Source organism: Mixophyes fleayi, chromosome 7 (genome assembly GCF_038048845.1).
Source record: "Mixophyes fleayi isolate aMixFle1 chromosome 7, aMixFle1.hap1, whole genome shotgun sequence".
Lineage (NCBI taxonomy): Eukaryota > Metazoa > Chordata > Amphibia > Anura > Limnodynastidae > Mixophyes > Mixophyes fleayi.
The window spans coordinates 133,749,998-133,773,526 of record NC_134408.1 but is presented as its reverse complement, the minus strand read 5'-3'; the positions used below and the strand labels follow the sequence as shown (position 1 = coordinate 133,773,526).

The following is a 23,529-nucleotide window of genomic DNA, read 5'->3' as shown; positions in this document are numbered from 1 at the left end:
ATAGGGTGGGCCGATAGCCCATTCCACTGCAATAAACAAGTAGGAATCCAGTTCAGGATTTCCTTGAGCATCCTCAGGTAATTGATCTCACCTCACCAAATAGCAAAAGAAATACAACTCATATTCAAATCTGGGAGGCAGGATCATCTTAGGCCATCCATAGGGAAAGGAGGTGGAAGGTTGACTAGACCTGAGATATTGTAACCGTTCTCTATCCTCATTCTCATGTCTGCACTTTCTGTGCTCAGTCTGTGCTCAGTCTGTGCATCACTGCACACTTCCTTCTAGGAGAGCAGGATGCAGGGGAGAGATGCTTAGGAGCCGGAGAAAAGGAGAATACACATCTCGTACATAAGATGTGAGTCTCATCTCACCATAGAAACATTGCTGCATCCACAGAGTGTGTCCAAGTTTCTAATTAGATGCAGCATTGATATGCTGGGCTCAGTATCAAAGGAAATTCACTTTTCTGATATAAAGTCATAGGCAAACCGAGGGATGCGGTTCCCTAGTGGCTGGAAACCCCCCTCCAAGCCTGGGGCACTGTATAATTAAGGTGGCTGGACCCTGCCTCCGCTTCACATTGCTCTGCTTGAAAAGAGAGAGCTGTGTGCACCTAACAGTAGTGTACGCAGCGTTGCCCATGTATATTATGGGGATAGGAAGAGTTGGGGAGCAGCCAAGCACTCTCTAAAATTATAGCCACACCCCCATGCATGCTGGTCACGCCCACTGGCGGCGTGGTGTGGAAACCCCCCTCTTCCAGGTAGCACTGACCTGATGGTGTGTCTGAGGCAGGAGTGAATAAGTATGGTCATATAGCTTAGATATAAGGGTCCATTAAGGATACTGATATGTAATGCACTTATGCAGTATATAGCCATAGGCGTACCAAAAAGTGCTAATAGGCATCGTTAGCGAAATGATGGATATTCTCACTGGAATAAAATGGCATGAATGAAGAATGAGGGATGGACAATGAAAAGACTTCCATTCTGTACCCATCTCCTGCTTCACATGCCAGATTTGGGACAGATAACACACTCTAATTTTACTTATCTTATTATATTTTGATTAATTCTGTCAAATACTTACCTTTATATCAGCCTATGTATTGCTTTGTTCTACACGCTCTATATGAAAGCAATAGTTTTCAATGATAACTTGGAGCAGCACCACTCAAACAGCTGTCCAGGGTATGGCTGTCCTAAAAAGTAGTTGTTTCAAACCTCCTGCTACCAAATACCAGCAACCATGTACGTTCGCTAAGGCTTTGCGGCTGTCTGAGTGACGCGTTTGTCCAAGTGAGATGAGAACCTCATGAACTCTTGACAAATTAACTCCAATGCAGAAATCCATCCATTATAAGAGTATTATGGAACACCCTTCCCTCTCCTATCTCATACTGTCGTTGTGGGAAACCATTAGAGAGGTCACCTAAAATGGCTGCCACCCTCATCTTTCATAAGATTTACACTGGTAAACACCTGATGGCTTTCTTGAGAGGGGGTTCAGTATCTTCACTTGTGACAAGCCAAAATCTAAAATAAGATTTGCAAAATGTCTCACTTATCCTCGTCCTCATATCACAACATGCAATGTAGATAAAGGTGTACAGCTACACATATTAATAAAAATAAAGATAAAGATTTCAGGGCTGCCCGACCACATCTGCAGTTGCGTCACAATTGTGTGAGGTAAAAATCGAATTTGATTTCTCTGATGTGATAATGGCCTATGTTGTTTTTGTTTTTGTACACAACAAAGGTACCGAGCACTAATGAGAAAGATAAATGTATAGGATTCACCATCTGTCCTACATGATCTAAGGGAAACGGTGACTACAGGCGCTCCTGGGACTTACTGGAAGAGGAGGTCAATCAGAGTACAAATTATGAAAGTCGATTTAATGACTTAGGCGGGAAATCAAAATGTCCCCCGAGCAACGGAAATGAAGGAGGGAACCTGTAATGATGTTTATTAACTTTAGATTATTAACATCTATTCATATAAAGAGTTACACTACCCAGGGCTGGTTAGCGGGGCCTTCAACAACAACTCCCCTGTCAGCATTTCAGGATGTCTCTAATTAACACAGAGCCAATTCATTTGTCTTTTTATGCAATATAATTAGACAACATGTTGCACACCGCACGCAAAACCTAATTAGCAGCCTCAAACACCAGAAACAATTTGGGTTACACTCAGTGGCTTTGTCTAGTGTTGGCTTGTTTACTTTTGTCAAAAGCTGTCTCTGTTCAAAATGAGTGTCTCTAAATCCTGCCCTGCTGCCAGTCTTTATAGGCAAGAACTGGAAAAGCATTAATAGCAGGAGCAGTGGTTAGTTTGAGTATTAATCCTTTCTGACACAATGTCTATTTTCAGTAGAGATGTTCACTGAACCCCGTGTTTGGTTGTGGATTTGGATTAACTTCGTGTTTTGGTTTCGGCAAAACCGCCCTCACATTTTTTGGTTTTGGATCCTGATTTTTTTTTTTTTAAATCCCGTTTTTTTTTTTGCTAAAATCACATAATTTGGCTCTTTTTTAACCCTACATTATTATTAACCTCAATAACATTCATTTCCAATCATTTCCAGGCAATTTTTGTCAAGTGACAAGAACACTGCTACCCCTCCTGTTTCTGTATGAACAATGACACTGAGCAATGTCACTGGAGACTGGAGAGTGACAAGAACACTGCTATCCCTGTTTCTGTGTGAGCAATGGCACTGAGCAATGTTACTGGAGACTGGAGAGTGACAAGAACACTGCTATCCCTGTTTCTGTGTGAGCAATGGCACTGAGCAATGTTACTGGAGACTGGAGAGTGACAAGAACACTGCTATCCCTGTTTCTGTGTGAGCAATGGCACTGAGCAATGTCACTGGAGACTGGAGAGTGACAAGAACACTGCTATCCCTGTTCCTGTGTGAGCAATGGCGCTGAGCAATGTCACTGGAGACTGGAGAGTGACAAGAACACTGCTACCCCTGTTTCTGTGTGAGCAATGGCACTGAGCAATGTCACTGGAGACTGGAGAGTGACAAGAACAGTGCTACCACTGTTTCTGTGTGAGCAATAGCGCTGGATCACCTGGGGAGGGAGGTACTTATGGAATCTAAAACATACTTATCAACTTTGAGTAGTTAGTTTCCGGGAGCCTGTCATGGGAGGTGGGCGTGACGGGGGCAGGGCTCAAAAATGCGCGTCATTTTGGACCCGCCCCCGTGATGTCATGACGCAAAAAGCGTCATTTGACAGCAGGGGGGCGGGGCCAAACGCTTCGATTCACCGGGAATCGCTGTGTTTGGGAGCTAATTCTGCCCACTTCACTAGGAAATGGGGTACCTCCTAGTGAAGTGGGCAGAATTTGGGAGATTGCCACACTCTCCCTGGAGTCTGGGAGACTCTCGCAAAATGCGGGAGTCTCCCGGACATTCTGGGAGAGTTGGCAAGTATGATCTAAAACCTGCGAGATCGACAATGCAGCAGTGACGTTTTGCCTCGATTTAGATACGAGGAAGCAGGAAAGTAAGAAGCTGGCTCGCGAGCCTACTCGGATCCCCTAAATTCGGGTGGGCTTGGTTTTTTTAAAATCTCTAATTTTCAGATATTACACAAAATCTCTATGACAGCATTGATCTTAACATTCTTTTTTAACTCTCTAAGGGGCTTATTTAATAACAGTTCACTTATGGTGGCGATAAGAGTAACTATTTATCATGCTTATCACTCTGGAAGCCCCCATAATGCTTTAGTGAAGATGCCTAAAACTGGGTACACGCTACAGAAATTTACTGCAGGTGCAATATCTGTAACGATTTTACCAACGACTGAAAGTCCCGTTCAGCAGCTGGTCCATGTGCACACACTATACACGCTTTACACAATATACCCTCAGATCTGTGCTCTTCATCTGTCATAACCATCGGCTGAAATGATTGTGACTCTTTAAACTCTATGGAGATCTATGGACACCGCTGGTCGTGAGGGCGTCCACACTGCAGAATAGCACAACATTGTTCCATCATTTAGATTTTTAGTCTGTTTATAAAATCAAATCAAATGATAGGATGAGCTTTGGAACAATAAAACATGATCATGGGAGCGTACACACTAATGCAATCTCGGACCTAACAGTCGTATATCGTGTTATTGACACGATAGTTGGTTGAAAATCCTGTAGTGTGTACTGTACCCAGCTTTAGGACCCGATGCTTTGCGGAATAGGAGGCCCGGTTTGATCTTCCAGCACCGTTGCCATTCCAAAAAAAACGGCTTTTGATTTTTCATTTTAATTGTGACATGATCGGGGTAAGAATAGGTTTGGAGATGGGAGAATATCCTCACTCATTTCAGTTAGACTTGTGCTGAAAAATGTATTTAATGAACACATTTTCAGTGTTCTCGTGAGATAAAAGACTACGCATAGCAGTGACACAAGTACGACGCAATACTTGATAAATAAAACATTTTGCCAACACTAGGCCTTCTGTCCTTTAAATAGATCACTCCTAAATCACATATAATAAAGGTGGGGGGGTCTGTTTCTGCAATATCTCTGAACATCGCGGCCGCAGGATTTTTACTAGAAATCTCAGCTGATTTTAGAGGACCCCATAGAGGTGTGAGGAAAAATCAGCGGAAAATTTACCGTAGTAAAGTGAAAAATGCGCAACCGCAGTGTTCTGAGGAATAGAATCTTCTCCTTAGTCTTCAGTCTCCACTACTGTGTCTCTCCTGACATCAGTCGACAGCCATCGTCAGTTTAATACTGGGAGCAGATTAATGTGCAGAAAACACAAGATAACATATGATTTGGTCCTGTCACCACTGATATGTTCTGCTAAGAAGAAAGTAAACCAATAACGTGCAGCTGTTATTATCAGTCAGATTCTCACAAATAAACTTTTCTTTAACTTTTGTCTTTAAAAAATAATGTTTCATAGTCAGATTTACAGATTCTGGAGAAGAATTTTGTGAATTTCGATGCATTCAGGGTTGGCGGAATTCGGGAGTCTCCTGGAAATTCCGGGAGAGTGATCAAGAATGTTCTAACTCCGGCCCTCCCCCCACCGCATCTTCTACTCCTCTTTCAGACTGCGAGTGTGGAGCAGGTCTGTGACATCATATCCCAGCGCCGCACTCCCAAAGTATCACTGACATAGAGGAAGGGCAGCCTCACAGGTAAGACGCTACTGCCCCTCCGCGTCAGCAACCGGTGCTTAGTGTGAGGGCACGGCGGGAAAGGGGACGGGGCCAAATGCCGCGATTCCCGGAGAATTGCGGCAGTTTGGACCTAATTATGCCCACTTCACTAGGAAGGGGGCAGATGCGGGAAATTGCCACACTCTCCCGGGAGTCCGGCATACTCCTCCGAAATGTGGATTGGCAAGTATGATCTAACTCCATGTTTGTGATTTGGCCTGCTGCATTTATTTGAAATCTTTTTATTTATGAAAGCAAAAAATAACACATCGATCGCAACAAACATATCGCTTGTTGTACAAATATAAAATATAATGTTTCATAACCAACAGTCTAACGGTAACACTACCAGGTATACAACCTCTCGGCAAGCCTATTGGGGTTATAGTCAGTATATATAAAAATAAACATAAACCTTTGGTCATATGATCAGTTAGTATGTGTAAGTATTTGTAAGCACAGAATTGCTGGGCTTTTTAGTTTTCCTGTCCCACTGTATTTATAAAACAGCAACATTTTAATAGCCTTGTATAACAGGTAAATAAATAGGGGGGGGGGGGGGCTTGTGGCCCTGACTTTCCTGCTTGTTCTATGTTAAGGTTTCCTGCAGAAGGTGATTGAACTTTTCAATAGCCAATTGTGAAATAAGTTAGCATTACATAAACGCGAGCCATTATTGATTTTAAAACACGCTCTGCTGGCAAACATTTGTAGTATTTAAGAAGGCATTGAATAGAATGTAACAGACTCACTTCAATTCACAATACACACCAGAGACGAATAATATCTTTTCAATTCTAGAAAAAAATCTGCAATTTATGGTGGGGGCGGGCTATGGTGACGCGACAATGTCACCACGCCTTCCTCCTATCCACCTACCATGTCACATGACTTCTCCCCCGGGGGAGAAAAGGTTGGCGTGCATGTGTAATTTGTGGACATACTGACTTTTGTGTGACAGTGAAACAGCAATTTGGATAAGATCTTCTCCTATAGGTCTGCACTAATAATCCCCACCCTCACCTTCACCTGTTTGTTATTCATAGCAGCAAATACTAAAGCATTTTCATATTATTTATCTATTCATCATCAGCTATATATATAGCGCCACTAATTCCGCAGCGCTGTAAAAAGAACTCACATCAGCCCCTGCCCCATTGGAGCTTACAATCTACATTCCCTAACACACACACAGACAGACAGACAGAGACTAAGGTTAATTTGATAGCAGCCAATTAACCTACCAGTATGTTTTTGGAGTGTGGGAGGAAACCGGAGCACCCGGAGGAAACCCACGCAGATACGGGGAGAACATACAAACTCCTCACAGATAAGGCCATGATCGGGAATCGAAGTCATGACCCCTGTGCTATGAGGCAGAAGTGCTAACCACTGAGCCACTGTGATTGGAATTATAACGAAATATATTTATATAAAAATACCTACAGAAAGTTTCTATACATTCTCTGACAGATAAACAGGCAATCAAAAGCACTTCCATTGTTCCTGGTGTACTGGACCCCCCCCCCCCCCCTCCTTTCCGCTCCTCTATCTGGACCTATTTTACTTTGTTATCAGAAGTTTGTTTAGAGGGGAGTATGACGGAACAGGGATCAGAACATCTGAGAACCACTCATGGCAGCTCTCACTGTTTCCCAGAGAAATATCTTTACCCAAACATAGAACATAAAAACAGGTTGCAATATATTAATATCATCATTCCGCAATATTTGGCAGCGCTGGAAGTGGAAAATTACACATTATACAATAACACGTAGTTAAACAGCAAACAAAATACTGAAATAACTAAATAACACAAATACTGGACAAGCATAAAGCATAATATGGGACATACAACGTGCAAATACCGCGACACACATCTGTATGAGATGGCAACTGACAAAACAGACAGGAGGGAAGGGGGCCCTGCGCCTGAGAGCTTACAATCTAATAGAAAGGAACAAGCTTGAAGCAGGTACAACGTGGAGTGGGGATGTGGCAATTGCGGCTGGGCCAGTGAGCCAGGAATTAGGTGGGAGAATGGTGGATTTTGATGAACAGGTGGTTTTTTTTGAGGAGTGTTTACTGCACAGGAGAGATCTTAAGACATGAGAGTGGGGAGTGCTGAGCAATATGGAATCGAGGCTCCGGTGGTAGAATGGAGAAAGAAGAAGAGAGTGTATAATGAGACGAGATCCAATGGAAGGGGGATTGTTGGAGGGCATTGTAGATTAAGGTGAGCATTTTGAAATGGATTCTGTAGGCTATAAGGCGCCAGTATCGATATTGGCATAGCAGGGAGGAGAAAGAGGAGCGGCAGGAGAAGAAAATCAATTTTTCAGCTGGATTGTGGATGAATTAAAACTTGGAATAATAGGTGAAAGAAATGCCAGACAGACGGAAGTTACAATAGTTGAGGTAGGAGATGAGTAAGAGGAGGAGAGTTTTGGTTGCATCTAGGGTGAGAAAGGGTTGGATCTTTGTAATTTTGCAAAGTTGTTGGCGACAGGCCTGGGAGAAAAGTTGAGAACTGGCACCTTGGTGACACCAAGGTAGCAGACTTGAGGTATAGAGGAGAGTGTAGTGTTGCCAAATATGAATGATGTGGTGGAACGGAAACTCTGGAAGGAGGAAAAATGATGATCTCAGTCAACAACACTGAGAGCACTGGAGAGGTCTTGGACCATAGAGAAGTGACCTTAGGGCTAGATTTACTAAACTGCGAGATTGAAAAAGTGTAGATGTTGCCTATAGCAACCAATCAGATTCTAGCTGTCATTGATTTAGTACATTCTACACAATGACAACTGGAAGCTGATTGGTTGCTATAGGCAACATCTCCACCTTTTCAACCCGCAGTTTAGTAAATATACCCCTTAGACTTAGCAGAGAGGAGATCCTTGGTCACTAGTCCAGTGTGTTACTGGGGATTTCAAAGCGTGCGGGAAAACCCTTGGTAATTATCTGACATTATCCAATGCCGTTTGTTATAGTGCTATTATAATGAGCAAAAGTAGTAATAATTTAATAAACATTTTATCATGTCATGCAATAAAATAGTAACCTAAACATATACATTAACAATTATAAACTTCACTTTGGTGAAATATATCCCTGAATAATTCCACTTAATAAATGGTTATTTTTCTATATTTTATATGTTTTGTAGTTTAAATAGAAGAGATCACGTACTGTATATTTGTCTAGCCCATACATTGCCATCACAATCCAGCATATTTTCTATAAGGGGAATGACCGGGGGTGGAAGGACCTGTGGATTTCACAAACTTCTTTTCCGGGAAAAGTGTATTAGAATCATGTGGTTGTCAAGTTGTCCATCTCGTTAGTTAACAGTGCACCTGGAATGTGAGCTATTTTATTGTTGTGTGATGAAGTTCCTGCATGTGACCGAGAGACTTGTTCTCAAAAAATGTGTTTGACAGTGGCAATGTGTCAGTTAGGAAGTCTGTATATTCCTTAAAGTAGTTCTAGGATTTGTAAAAGGATATTTAGGAATCGACAAATAGTTTATATAGGGACTTGGAGACAAAGGGGCCAGAACTCTCTGCATAGGCACATATCAACGTGCCCACTTTCTGGAATGTGCAAAACGAATTCACGCAAGACAGTTACACAAATTAGCGTACGTCCCATTAACAGAAGCCCTACAGGGTGAAGAAAACTTTCTACACATTGAGATCTGATCATTCGGAGACACAGCTCTAGGAATTCCGACCTCACATATCTTTCCACACCAAACACTTTAACCTGCATTCAGTAAAAATGGTTTATTCAAATGGGATTATAGCTCTTTTTTTGTGGCAGTTCAGTTTCCGCCCCAGGGAAAGAGTGATAAAGTCTTTATCACTGTGGGGAACGTGTAATGGTTTAACACAAGTTGGGCTGATTCGATCACTCGCTGCACCAGACAACTTATTTGTCCAGTTGATGTTCTGTCGTGAGCCTACAGTGACAGACTGACACTCTGGAAGTCTTACACCCATACTCCACTTTGATGGCGCTTATGTATTTATTTATGTGAAAGACACAGAGGGAGATAATCCACTTTCCCAAAATAAGCATGCCCAATATTCTAACTGCAAAGCAGGATCCCCCGTGATCTCCACACCGCCTCCGTCATGTAGGTTGCAGCTCCCAGCTCTCTATTCTAGGGACTTGCAGCATTTCTCACTAAAGGAACATAGTATATAGCGTTATGTTATTAGAAGGTCCCCAATCTCAGGACATTAACAAAAAAAATTAAGAAACTTTTATTGATGACATTTAAAAAGAGTGATAGTCAGCTCTCCTAGTGATACTGGCTCCGAGCTGTAAGAGTTAACTCACCCAGCCAGCTTTACGTAGTAAAAAAAAATAAATGCATTTAAAAAATAGATAAAATTTATTTGAGACTTTTTGGAGAAAAAAATAAAATAAAAACATTTATATTTTAAAAATTGTTTTAATCAAAGAATAAAGTATTTTTTTAAATATTCTGTTACAGCTAGTCTCAGATGGCAATAACAGAACAGCGATCACGCTGGTACTTGACCAACTAAAGGGGGTAACCCCTTTTTTGCATTGGAAAAAATACAACAGAGCTCTTTATCCTTTGATAAATATTCCAGAATCTCTTTATTTAATTTACCTATATAAACCCCCTGTAATCTCTTTATTCTGAGTTCTTGCCATACAAATGTGAAATACCTGTATATAAGCATTTGCACAGCTACATAGACAGTAATGGAGAGAGAGGCAGAGATTAACATTAGGCTGCACAATTATTAGCAATTTGTAGTCCTCAGTGATGAATCCTATATAATGGCATTAAATAATCCTATAATTGTACTGAACCTCAGTCCGACTCCTAAGCACATTGTAATATGCAGCATAGTGTAATGCAGTGCAGCAGAGTGCAATGCAGTGCAGCGTAGTGTAATACAGTGCAGCTGAGTGTTATACAGTGCAGCAGTGTGTTATACAGTGCAGCAGAGTGTGATGCAGTGCAGCGTAGTGTAATACAGTACAGCGGAGGGTAATACAGTACAGCATAGTGTAATGCAGTGTAGCATAGTGTAATATAGTGCAGCATATTGTAATGCAGTGCAGCGTAGCAGAGTGTAATGCAGTGTAGCATAGTGTAATACAGTACAGCAGAGTGTAATGCAGTGCAGCAGAGTGTAATGCAGTGTATCATAGTGTAATGCAGTACAGCAGTGTAATGCAGTGCATCAGAGTGTAATGCAGTGTATCATAGTGTAATGCAGTACAGCAGAGTGTAATGCAGTGCAGCAGAGTGTAATGCAGTGTATCATAGTGTAATACAGTACAGCAGAGTGTAATGCAGTGTAGAGTGGGTGCAATTTTCTCATTTACATAAATGAACATGTTTCATTTGGAGTGTTTAATCCCCGGAATAACGTGTGTGTCTGTGAGGTGTTTTTGGGATTAATGTATCTCCCAATTCTTACCAGTAGATATATTTGACTGTGAATTTGTCAACAGCAGGCAACATGCAAGAACTGGAGAGTTAATATATTATGTAATAAGAGCTCTGATCCGTCGCTGGGAGGCTATTTATTCTCACATCCCTGTAAATTGCCTTCCATTTCAGCACATTACACGAGCAATCATTATAAGAGCGTAATTTTAAGCATTACAAAACCTTTGCACCTAATCCATTCTTGACCGGTTAGATAATGTGCTTATATGTGTCCATTTAGACACATTCCACAGGTGAAATTATAATAATTTATCTACAATATTTCTCACTTCAATGTTCCCGAAATTATGAAATAATTGCTATTCGCAAGCAGGATAAATGGCCCATTATAGGGATGACAATATAGAGCAATAGAAGCGAGCTGACGGGTGACCTCTGGTGGCCTTAACCTGAACTGCTCCTGAAAAGAGAAATCAGTGACAGTGAAAGTGCTGCAAATGGTTTTACTTTATGTAAGATAATGGTAACAGTGGCTTCTGCAAAGTGCTCATTTAAACTACTCTATATATGTGTGTTTTAGTCTGCGCTTATCATTAAATGATTGGATTGTTTTATTTGTATTCCATTGTTTACTCTTGAAAACAAATCAGTCTGAGATAATGAACCTGCCAGAGGGATGTGCTTTACTTCAACTCTGTGGGTGATGATAAGTGTTTTATAATTCCAAGTTAGCTCAGCAATCAGTAACCGGAGTTTACGAAGTAATCACAGACAACGCCTCTGCAAAGACAGCCAATCAGAAGGCTCGGAGAGACATTCCCAAATGACTTTACCTTCCCCTATAATAACGCCCCACCTGATTATGTCAGACCAATGTCTCTTATTAACTGATGTTTATAAACTGCAACAACAGACGAAAGGCAGTAAACAAGGTAATATTGGACTGAGTCAGCTCTGGAGAGCAGTGATGGCTCCAATCTTAGCAGATAGCAGCAAATCTAACTTACCTGAAAGGGACAATTATGGGAAGTAAGTGTACAATAGGAGAACGTGTTTAATGAATTTTAATATGTCCTTAATAATATCTGTTTTTACTGTGCAGTATCATGTTAATATGGTATTACTACCTAATCTATATGTCAATGCTTATTTGCAATTTTGCCTTGTATAATGTCAGAAATGGATACTGTTAACATTATCCATCTAGAGATAGTTGCAAAAAAATACAGTATTTTTACTTGTTACTCAGCAGAAGCCAGTGTTATGGCTGAGTGCTGGGTGTTTTTGTTTTAATTGTGTCCCTGAAATATCTAGCTAAAGTACCAGCCCCTACACTCTGTCTTCCAGGTACCTTTGTTGTAGATAATCTATAGGAACATTCACAACCTACCTAAGTTGTACATATCGCACAAAAAAAATAATCACTACCTACCAACCTATCTAAAGTCAGAGTACCCATTGACGTTGCACAAAACGTCAGTGACTGCAGTGGTTAAGTTGCTCTTGCAGTTGATGATCGGCCCCTGAACATTCACTTATGATGAATACAAGTAGTTTGAGGAGGCAGCGTTGGAAGCACCAAGACGCTAAGTGCAATGCTAGTGGGTATAGAGTCAATGTGACCAACGGATCTCATTCCCATTTACAAACTAGAAATCTTGTATTTTAATGTCAGTGGGCAAAACGCCAAATGCTGTAGATTCTCTTATACAAAGTGTGTTCTAATTTATTACATCAGATATTACTATTATTTAGGTATTATGCATCAGATACTGTAAGTAAAATATTTCATTTCTTGGTGCATGGAAGTCAAAAGGATATTTATAAAAGATATTTAGTCTGTGTGGTTATATATAATAATAATATTAAAATATATATATTATTGAAACATATATTTTTTTTTTCTTTCAGCAATGGATTTGTACATGTTAAAAACCCCCATCTGGACCTCTTATCGGAGGACATTCTCTACCACTTTGACTTGGGGACTAGAACACACAATCTCCCCTCTATGTTTGGGGACGTTAAGGTGAGTGTAAGTTGTGTGAAGACTGAACTGTGGCCTCCAGCGACTGTGACACTAGAGGGCATGCACGGATTTGTAGTTCCACAGCTGCTGAAGAGCCACAGGTGACCTAAGCCTGGTTTATGATCACCATCATCCTATAGAAGTAAGTTGCTGCAGGCTGTTCCCCCACTTATTTATATATTCTGGTGTTTTCCTTATTTTCTGGCAGAATATACAGCAGGGTGTTCTCCTGAGACTTTGATCCATTTGATATAGCGCAGTGGAGAGAAGTGAGCGGATTACTCAGCACTTTCTTCCTGCAAATGGAACATATTTTTTGTATTTTATAACTTGTATCCCTACTGCTCACACTTTGCATTATCCCAGTGAGAATAATGTACACTCCGGCACGTAGTCTGGTCGTATCTCCTGTATATCATGGTCTTGTATGTTCCCAGCGCAGCCGGAATATTTATACCAAGGTGCAAGATGTAGTAAAAGAGACTCCGATAGGAAGAAATGTGAGTCTCTGTCCTCTATGGATTCTGCTTACTAGTTGTGGTGCCGGCTGCTCTTACAGAACGGGTACAACAGACTATGACAATGTTACCAGAATTCATGTGTGAGGGATTCAACCCTTAAACTCAACATTTTACTGTGTTCTATGCAGAGAAGTGATATAATAATGTCGTCTTTTTTTTTTTTGTACTATATTTTAAGGAAGTGAAAAGCTAAACAAAATTAGTTAGAATAGATGAGGGAACCGTAATAAGTAGGGAAACATTTATTTTCCTTTGTATGTTTAGTTACTATAGTATATGTATATATTAGTGTAAAAAATAGTCTCCATACCACAGCGGCATTTGAGATGATTGACCGTGAAATATACATGGGCTAATCTGCTATTGTTCTGTGCGTTAGGCTGACCGGTGTCTCATAATAAACTTACAGAACTAACAGTAGAGGTCTTCGCCTATAGCAGCCGCCTTTCCCGTAGAGCTTGATGTGCTCACAGGTACTCTGATGCCCCCAGGTCTTAACTCTATTGTAGTGTAAGTTTATTATCAAAACCGCAGTGGCAGGGCCGGAGGAAGCAACACAGATGGTAACAGATGGTCAGATGTAAGCTGAGGTCAGGGGCTGAAGCAAGCAGAGTAGTCAAAGACAGGCCGATGGGTCTTGGCTGGCAGCAATAGGGAATATCCAAATAACAAGCCGAGGGCGGGGCAATCGGAGTTCAAGCAGGTCCAGAACAAAGCCAAGGTCAAAACAGGAAATCTATCAGGAGTCGGCACACAGCAGGTCAGCTATCCACAGGGGATAAGCGCTATAACCGGCTGGGAGGCTAATCCCTTCCTGCCATAAATACTGAAAGGGACCAATCACAAGGGAGAGGAGAGAGAGTAAATGACCCCCAGGAGTGGACTAATAAATTAACTAATTGGCCCCACAGGTGTTTAGGTTAGAACGTAGACTCTCGGCTGTCAGCATTGCTGGGACGCAGCGTTGACGTTCCCTGACAACGGCCAGGACACAGGAACCGGAAGGGACGTCCTGGCTGTTCTGACAACAGCCAGGACGCAGGTAGAAACGAGCAGCGGCTCCCTGCTCTCGTAACAGTCTTCAGACTCCCTGCAAAGTCTCCCAGTAGGCTGACAGGCAGGAAGTCTAGTGAGCAACAGAACAAACCAAAAAATCCCCCCCCCCCCTGCCACAATTTTATCTCAACCTCTTCACATTTCATAAGCTGCAACTATAAGGTATACATTTGAGAATAATACAAAAAGACATCTTTTGTAAGGCAACTTCTGTTTGAACTTTAACAAAACGAAAAGACCCCTAAAATTAAGCTTCACATAGAGATGATTTTTTAATTGGAATCATTTTGTTGGGTTCTACAACTTGAACAAACTCCTGATACTTGAAATAGGACATTCACTTGTAACCTTGGAAACCGTCAAGGCCATCCAATTAGTATCTATGGTTAAGGATGGGGAAGATCATACAGTTTACGACATAACTGTCAAATTGCAGCGACAGTGTTTCTCTATTTCAACTGGGAATTTCAGGCAAAATTCTACTAGGAGTATCGGATATTATTCTAGTAACTTATAATACCAAAGCATAATGATTTTAACTAGTCAGAATATTTGTTGTAATCTTTAAAACAATGTCAGAGTGAAATGAAGTTGCTCTTGTTGCTTTTCCAGTGTTTATGTGATATATGCACAGTAACTTTCTGTTTCCAAAACCTTTTTTGCAGTTTGTCTGTGTTGGAGGAAGCCCAAACAGAATGAGGGATTTTGCAATATTTATACACAAGGAGATGGGGCTGGAAGGAGATGGCAATGACATAACCGATATCTGTGCTGGCACAGACAGATACAGCATGTATAAATCTGGTCCTGTGCTATCTATTAGCGTGAGTGTCATTGTATTCACAACTACAGATTCAAATGGAGATCCACTTGTCCGTGAATACGGGCAGATGTGCGTGCTATTAATGTACTTTTTTTTTTTTTTAAATGCAAATTGCGTTCACTTTGCGTCCCAAGATTAATTGGGCTCATAATTGTTAAAGCAGAATTAATTTTTTATGTAACCCCTCTTTGCCTGGGCGGTGGGGGTAGGGTGTTATCCTTAACTTCGATCTTGCTGTACCCTTGGTTTAACCACCCAGCAGTAAGTCCGTTTCTCTCCCATCTCCGTGTATTCTGGGTCAAATCAGCACACAGGTGTCCCTGCACACGTAGACTTAGCAGATTTAGATCAGATGTAGTGCTGATGATGATGATGATTATTATTACAGGAACAAGTGAGGCTATGAATGGGCACCAGGCCCCCTCAATTGAATACCATAAGAGGTAGCTTTATTTTTATTTAGTCCTTCCACTTGCTCTTCCTCAGCACAAATAAATGAGTTGCATTACATTACAAGGCAGTAGTTATAATTTAACCTCAGAGCTGACATTCTTGCATTAGGGATGGTCACTCTCTCGGCTTCCGCATTGCTGCTGTCAATCCAATGACTCGTACACGCTCTAGCTGTCTCCTACCATGCTGACATCATACTAGGGATAGACTCACGGCATTCTGTGACCTCATGAGCAGTCTTGTCACTCTTGGGATATCTTGTGTGTCGGAGTCTCTCTGGCAGTGTCGGACACACTCTGCACTTACATCTTGACCATTAACAAGAATAGACTGGACTACTTTCATGCTGAAATTGGGATAGAATCAGACTCGCATAAGGTCAGGTCCCCAGAGCTCCCTGGGCCAGCTTGTCATACGTAAGCACTCTGGCCCCACAAACTTTCTTTACGCTGTTAAAGTCCTCACATGTACGTCACAAGGTGCGTGGCACTCAAAATCTTTCAGATATTTCATCAAGTGACAGTATACCTACTAGGTCATTTTCAGGGACAGACCATGGCCCACAGCTCCCTCTGGTGGTTTAGTTGGTATTTTACTTGTAATCCTGGCCCCTCACTTTCAGGTTCAGTCTCCTGGATTCCCTCATTGTTTCCCCCACTCACTAAGTAGAGTGTGTGTCAGGACAGTGTAATGATGTGAGAGTTGGAAGCCACAGCCTGAGATTTGGCAGAATGTGCAGGAACCCCAGTAGCAGAATGTAGTGATGTCAGTCGTTTGTCACACAGTTGGTTGTGGTGTCGCCTCTACATGAAACATACATCCAACTTGTTCCTAACATGTAAACGCCTCCTTCCACAGCATGGCATGGGCATCCCTTCCATCTCCATCATGCTGCATGAGCTCATCAAGCTTCTCCATCATGCCAAGTGCAGAGATGTCACAATTATACGTATCGGGACCTCCGGGGGGATCGGTAAGCACCATTTAATACATCATTAATCTTCGTTTTAGTGAACAAAAAAAATTATTACAAAAGGCCACAGCAATCCGTCCAATCATAGCCCAGACTGTCCCAAATCTGAACACATATTTTTCCACTTGGAAATCGGGACTGTAGTACATAAAGGTAGACTGTTAAGAACTAAAGGAATATATTATATATTTTATTTTTTCTTCCAATTCCGTCTGCTGCCAATGCTAAGTCAAGTGTAAACTCTATGTAGCAGACATTTAAGTGACAAAACATACCATGATGTAAAGACTATTGCAGTGATTCACTTACTAAGCGTAGAAGTGCCAATATGCAGTATAATTTTCATCTGTAATAAACTGGCCACACCCCTGATCCATCCAGCCACGCTCCTCCTAACCATTATCTGAAATAGATAGGCCCCACCCCTTTTACCAGTGATGGGGGGGAAAAGTGAGTGCTAATTGTATCGCAACTGTAACAACCAATCGGTCCTTTGCTTTTATTGTCTAACTTGCACTGACTTGATCGAAGCTAATTGGTTGTTATGTGCTAGCAAATTGTCATACACTCGCCATCCATGCACTATTGACTTACACGGACGCTGTTTTTACAGGGATTGAACCCGGGACCGTTGTGATCACGGACATTGCGGTGGACGCCTTTTTCAGGCCGCAGTTTGAACAAGTCATTTTAGATAAAGTGGTTGTCAGGAACACGGAGCTTCATCATGAACTGGCAGAGAATCTTCTACACTGCAGCCAAGAGATAGAAGACTTTCTGACCATTATTGGACACACTATGTGCACCTACGACTTTTATGAAGGTATGTATCAAATTTTAAGTTAAAATACAGAGCAATAATGTGCAGTGGCCTTCATCTGCTAGGAGGCATTGACCTTAGCAGAGAAAAATTTATATCTGATGTCTTGTCTAACTGCATGCTCAAGGGCACATTAATATTATTATTATTTATCTTTGTCTGATTTTTAAACAAAGGGATTTTTATGTTATGCTTTTGCCTATTGGGGGGGGGAATCGCGATCTAGAAACAACATATAAGATGACCGTTTTTATTCCAGACCACATTGAAGCTTCTTGGTGTGGTTAGTAGATAACCGTACCCAGGCTGATAGTGGTCATCTTCCAACCTGATTTATGAACTTGCCCAATAATGACCCAATAATACTTGGGGATTGGACTGATATGGCTGATGCCAACATTTGTTAGAACTTACTGTATGTCCAATTACAAATTTAGCACAATGAAGATCCAAATTTCAACATAAATTTTATTTGGCCACACTTAACAGTACTTTTTATTCTAGTGGTTTGGGGGCGTAATTATCTCCTATTACAATATGTGTACTATTAGATACAGAAGTTCTTTCGTTATGACTTGATGGAATATCTAAAGTGGTAAACATCTATTGCTAGGCAGAAATGACTCACATGAAATAACATATTTGTGTGTTGCTTGAAAGTAATGAAATATGAGCAAGAGCGGTGAAAGTAATTTATTTCTAAGGTCAGGGGAGATTGGACGGAGCACTCTGTTCATTTTCAAAAGAAGAGAAATGTGAGTATCTCCAAAAGGCCTATAATGCAGGCGTCAGGAACATCGAGATGGAGTCTTCAGTCTTCGCTGCCATGTGTCATTTATGTGGACTCAAAGGTACTATTTTATTTGAAATTAATTATGTATTGCAACTTGCTTAACTTCTAATAGATTGCACAAGACCACAGTCAGCATGCTGTCAGTATGTGTGTGTGTATATATGTGTGTGTATATATATATATATTTTACACAAGTGGTACGAGCTTCCATTAGGGCACCTCCACATGGCTGTGTACTTCTGGCTGCGGTACATTCATCATCCCCATTTATTTATATAGCGCCACCGATTCCGTAGCACTGTACTCATTCACATCAGTCCCTGTCCCAATTGGAGCTTACAGTCTAAATTCCCTAACACACACAGAAAGAGAGAGCGAGACAAGGGTCAATTTTGATAGCAGCCAATTAACCTACCAGTATGTTTTTGGAATATGGGAGGAAACCGGAGCACCCGGAGGAAACCCACGCAAACACGGGGAGAACATACAAACCCCTCACAGATAAGGCCATGGTCGGGAATTGAACTCATGACCCCAGTGCTGTGAGGCAGAAGTGTTAACCACTAGGCCACCGTGCTGACCATTATGCTCAATCACTGGACGGTTATGGAGCCTGAGGAATATAATGGGGATCATTTGAGTGTGTGGTGGGCACTCACTCCATCAAAGTGTTTATAGTAAAGGGATTTTGGACCTCACACCAGAGGCAGAATTAGCAAGCTGTGGGCCCTGTGTAGGGAAGTGGGGAGGAGGGATCTGCACACATTATCGCTGTGTGTGTATACTAGGAGTATAGCAGTCTGTACCACATTATTGAGAGAGAATTGCATAGATGATGTTTGGGTAATGAACCTCGACCACTCGCCTAGCAGAACACAACCCCCCACCCGTCCTGGCTAATCCCAATAAATATTATGTAGCATTTATGTATAGAGGGGGGGGGGAGGGGTGTATAATTTTACTAAGGGGTGTCTGGCTTTGGTTTTGTTTTGTTTTTTAAAAAAAAGTTTAGTAGCGATATTTAAATGCTTATGAACCCGTTCAATGTTTTGACAATAAACTTGACCTTGGAGACATTCACTATCATTATTTTCTGTATCTAATATCACGCTATTATGTCTATTGCTGGAGAGTTAAATCTGTTCAGTCTTTATTCCCTAGCAATTTTTGTGCACACATAGTTATAGCTTAGAGGAGCTAAAATTACATATCAAAGTTTACAATTTAGGTTCCCCACTGCTTAATATGAATGTGCAAATTAGGCTGAGTTTTCACATGTAGATTTAAATGAATCTTAATTCACATACACATCAGTTACAAGCAAGAGCTGATCATTTCATGCTATCACTATAAAGTCACTTGGAACAATGCTTGTCCCATGGAGACCATGGTCATAAATAATACATTGGAAGCACTTGCAGCTCTTGGTGACAATCGGGATTCACCGGTGATGTTACCACATCTGCTGACTGCATAAAAGAGACCATCTGGTTCTAGTAAGACCGAGATCACCCCTGGCAGAGACCCCAGCCTCAGAACATGTATTTAATTTATGTTTACATAGGCAGCGAGGTCCGATGTCCAAGTTTATGGTTTTGCCTCCATGGCCCAAAGATTAAATTTTATAGGCAAATTTTTTATTTTTTTTTACTTATTGTTAAAGTAGCGAAATTAAGTAAAACTACATTAACTCTTAAAAGATATATGGGCCAAATCTCAGAACATACCTCAAGTAAAATGGACAATTATGCATAGCTGTAAACCTCACAAAGATGATCACAATCTAAAATATTTACTTAGGGCATTGTTTTGGTACTATATATATCTGTCCCGAAAAAAAAAGAAACTTGACAGACACCTGCCAGCAAAAGTTGTTCTATTGGTTTAACTTCATTTTACTTTTAAAACTAGATTGTATGATGTTCACAGTAGATTACGGCACAGCGGGAATGTGTCTAGCGGTGTATGTGGCCAGTGACAGTATTTGAACATTTAATCTCTTCTAGCTGCAGTCGTCTGCGTGACCCTCCTCGACAGACTACAAGGAGATCAGATCACACACAGTCACAGTGTACTAGCAGAATTCCAGAAGCGACCTCAGAAACTGATTGCTAAGTTTATCAAAAAACAACTTCACTTGGACATGTAGCTGACTCTCAGCTTGGTGCTAGACAACGCAGCTATCTCACATAGTTCATACGTAAATACTGTAAAATATGTGTAATACTCATACACTGTACTAATACAATAGGTTACTGTAAAACGCAAGAGCTGATAATTACTTTGCAAGTATTTGTCACCCTGGAAGATATTCGAAGTCTGTTCTGACATTGAAATGCTTCCCCACAGAACACTGGCTCGCTGTTCTTTTTCAGTGCTTTAAGAGAAATGGGGATGACTCTCTCCAGCTGTTGTAGAACCAGAAGTCTCAGCACACCTTGCCAGCTATAAATCAAATCTCCTGTTTAATTAGAAGGCTGTAGGGCAATAGTAGTTCTCTAGCTTTTGCCAATGGCTTACCACGCTTGCTGGTACTTGTTGTTCCACAGCACAAAAGGCTAAACAGCCACCAGTTGCCTAATCAATGTTTAGGGGAACAAAACAGTGATACTTGTGAAGGGCTATAAAATAATAATCCTTGCTTTCACCTGGTTCACGGAGATGCATACAATTTAAGATATGTTAAATTCAATTAGCTTTCCGGTTTGCGGGATCGCGCCGGAACGGGCCGCAAAGTCAATCCACGGTACCGCACTAACGTGGATTTTCGTTCGCAGCCAATAGGATTGCGTATGAAAATCCGCGTTATTGCGGTACCGTATTACCGGCAATACTGCGCATGTTTCGCGGTAATGCGCGTTACCGCGGCCTGGAAAGCTAATTGAATATGCCCCTATCAGTCTCATACCTTTATATAATCACAGAACTCCTGGGTGACTTGTTAAATATTATACAATAAATATATTTACAATCTGGGTACATTATCATCTTAAGACTTGTCTTAGGCTAAGTACACCCTGGCCCGATGATTGTGTCAGTGTGTACATGAATCGCGAGACTGATGGGACCTTTGTAGGTACAATCATTTGAGATAACCCCTCGGTAGGTAAATTCTTCAGTGTGTACCCAGCCTTAAGCAAAACTCTTGACAACTGATGATTGTTTAGAACCAACAATTTGCATTCTTAAAACTCATGTATGCAATATCCAATTATTGAAAATAGTATAACCTCAACCCTTTGAAGTCATGTTCCTGACCAGTTTCAGGTTTCTTTATCTAAATGATCTGTTACGTATGTCACTTAGCACTTAATAATACTTGGTAGGGTCATAGCCCTCAAAATCAGGGTTATATAAACTTGTTATAGACCTAAATGGTAGCCGTATGTGGAGATGTTGCCCATAGCAACCAATCAGATTCTACCTATCCTTTATCTAGTGGATTCTAGAACACAAGCGCTAGAATCTGGTTGCTATGGACAACACCTCCACTTTTCCTTTTTAGAAGGTTTTAGTAAATCTACCGCTTAGTCTAGCTCCTTTCTACTTTATTGTCAGATTTGTTTGTTATAGCTTGTGATACTTGTTTAAAATGCTGCTGAAATGATATTACAGATAGGTCATTTCTTTGATTTAAATGTATTGTTTTAACTTATTAGTGAGATTTAGGATAATGTGTGGCCCTTTTTGAAGGTTAGAGGGCCCCCATGTGGCCCCTGAAGTGTATAAAGTTACGTATTCCTTCCTTAGTGCTTGCAGGATACATCTGTTTATGCAGTGAAGTATTGTACAAGTCATTGTGGCTATTTTTCAGCTTTCATATACCCTGTTACTGCTCTGTGATTTTAATTTAAATGCATTAATCTTTTATGGGCAATCCAAAGTAATTTTAAAAGAAACTATTTTCAATTCTTTAACATACATTTGACAAGCTATTGAAATTCAATTTGCAGGATAATGAACGTAGTTTTTTGTTTTTTATACAAGATAGAAAATTGGTGTATAAAATTGAAGCATATAATATCCATTTTAAAACTGTCATAACTCTAGAAATTATTTAACTAGTTGTTTTTTTATATAAAAAAATAAACATATAAAACAGAACCAACTTTGCTAGATACTTATACCATTGATAATAGGCAGAGCGAGGCAAGCCATCAGCTACCCCCTTTCCCCCTCAACATTCCTACCTGCAGTAGAAACGTGTCCAAAATTTGGGATTGTCCCGCTGAAATCGGGACGGTTGGGAGCTATGCCTCTAATATCACCAGTTCCTATATAATCAATTGGCTGTATATTCATTTAATATTGGCTCAATCCACAAAATGGCTGCCTCAGTTCACAAAATGGCTGCCTTCGCCAAGTGCTCACATTCCCATAGACAATATCTTTTGGCTGCTTGTTGAACAGTTCCTGATACTTGTTTATCATCACATTATGTTACATTGCATTCCCCATGTGTGACCTGTTAAATCTCTTGTTTACTGTTGGTGCTGTTTGTTCCTATTGTACCTACCTGTGACAAAGATCTCCAGAGTTAAATTCGCTTTTTTGTCTGTATTGTAATGTTTGTATTTCTTGAATTATGTATATTAAAGTTTTTCAGGACTGTTTATTTGCAATATGTTATCAAGGAAATATAAATAAAATATTATTATAAATATTTTCATTTTATTTTTCATGTGTGAAAATAATTATTTTCAAGGAATAATGGTATTGGATTAACACATGACAACATAAAGGTCCTAGGCTACCTACGGGGTCCAAAAGCTCTCTTGAACAGAAGTGGCTTATTTACTATTAAGAACCTGACTAAAACAAGCACCAATAGTACTTTATAGTGTGTGTGGGTTTCAATGTTAAGCTAAGTTTGACAATACCTCTAAACACAGACTCCGCATCCTGGGAGAGGTCTGATTGGTGGGTATGGGGCAGCAAGACAGAGATTCTTATTCTGTAAGTGATATAAAGGCTCTTCAAAGGAGGACAAAATGTATTCGAACAGTTATCTGGGAGGTTTGGCAAAACAAAGGGGGAATCTTGTGAGTGGTTTTGAGCCGATCATGTGATTATTAATTCACTCACGTGGCTCCCTCTTCTGCAGATACACCCCATGCTGTTGATCCTCTGACAAGATGGCATTATATAATACTTGTTATTAATGTGGACAGTGTATCCATCCCCTTTAGGGAAAACCTTAAAAACCAGCCTAATTACTTTGCATTTAAAGGGACTAGAACCTCCCAATTTCTTCTGGCATAATTGTTCCCATCACAGGAGAATATGTATGTTAAGCTAAGTACACACTACACGGTTTTCACTCAATCAGCCGACATACGACCGCTCATTCAAAAGTCGGGTCAGTGTGTGTTGTGACACGATGGTCGAAAGTCTGCCCAAATGGACGA

General features: G+C 40.8%; 1 protein-coding gene across 1 annotated transcript; it reads left to right on the top strand.

The window, feature by feature from the left end:
- Positions 1 to 11,538: 11,538 nt before the first annotated feature.
- Positions 11,539 to 22,734, top strand: UPP2 (uridine phosphorylase 2). The gene is made up of 7 exons (XM_075178672.1): positions 11,539 to 11,682; positions 12,565 to 12,682; positions 14,925 to 15,083; positions 16,394 to 16,508; positions 17,122 to 17,331; positions 18,033 to 18,179; positions 20,128 to 22,734. The coding sequence occupies exons 1-7, from the start codon at positions 11,621 to 11,623 to the stop codon at positions 20,268 to 20,270; spliced, it is 954 nt and encodes a 317-aa protein (XP_075034773.1). The 5' UTR covers positions 11,539 to 11,620; the 3' UTR covers positions 20,271 to 22,734.
- Positions 22,735 to 23,529: the final 795 nt, after the last annotated feature.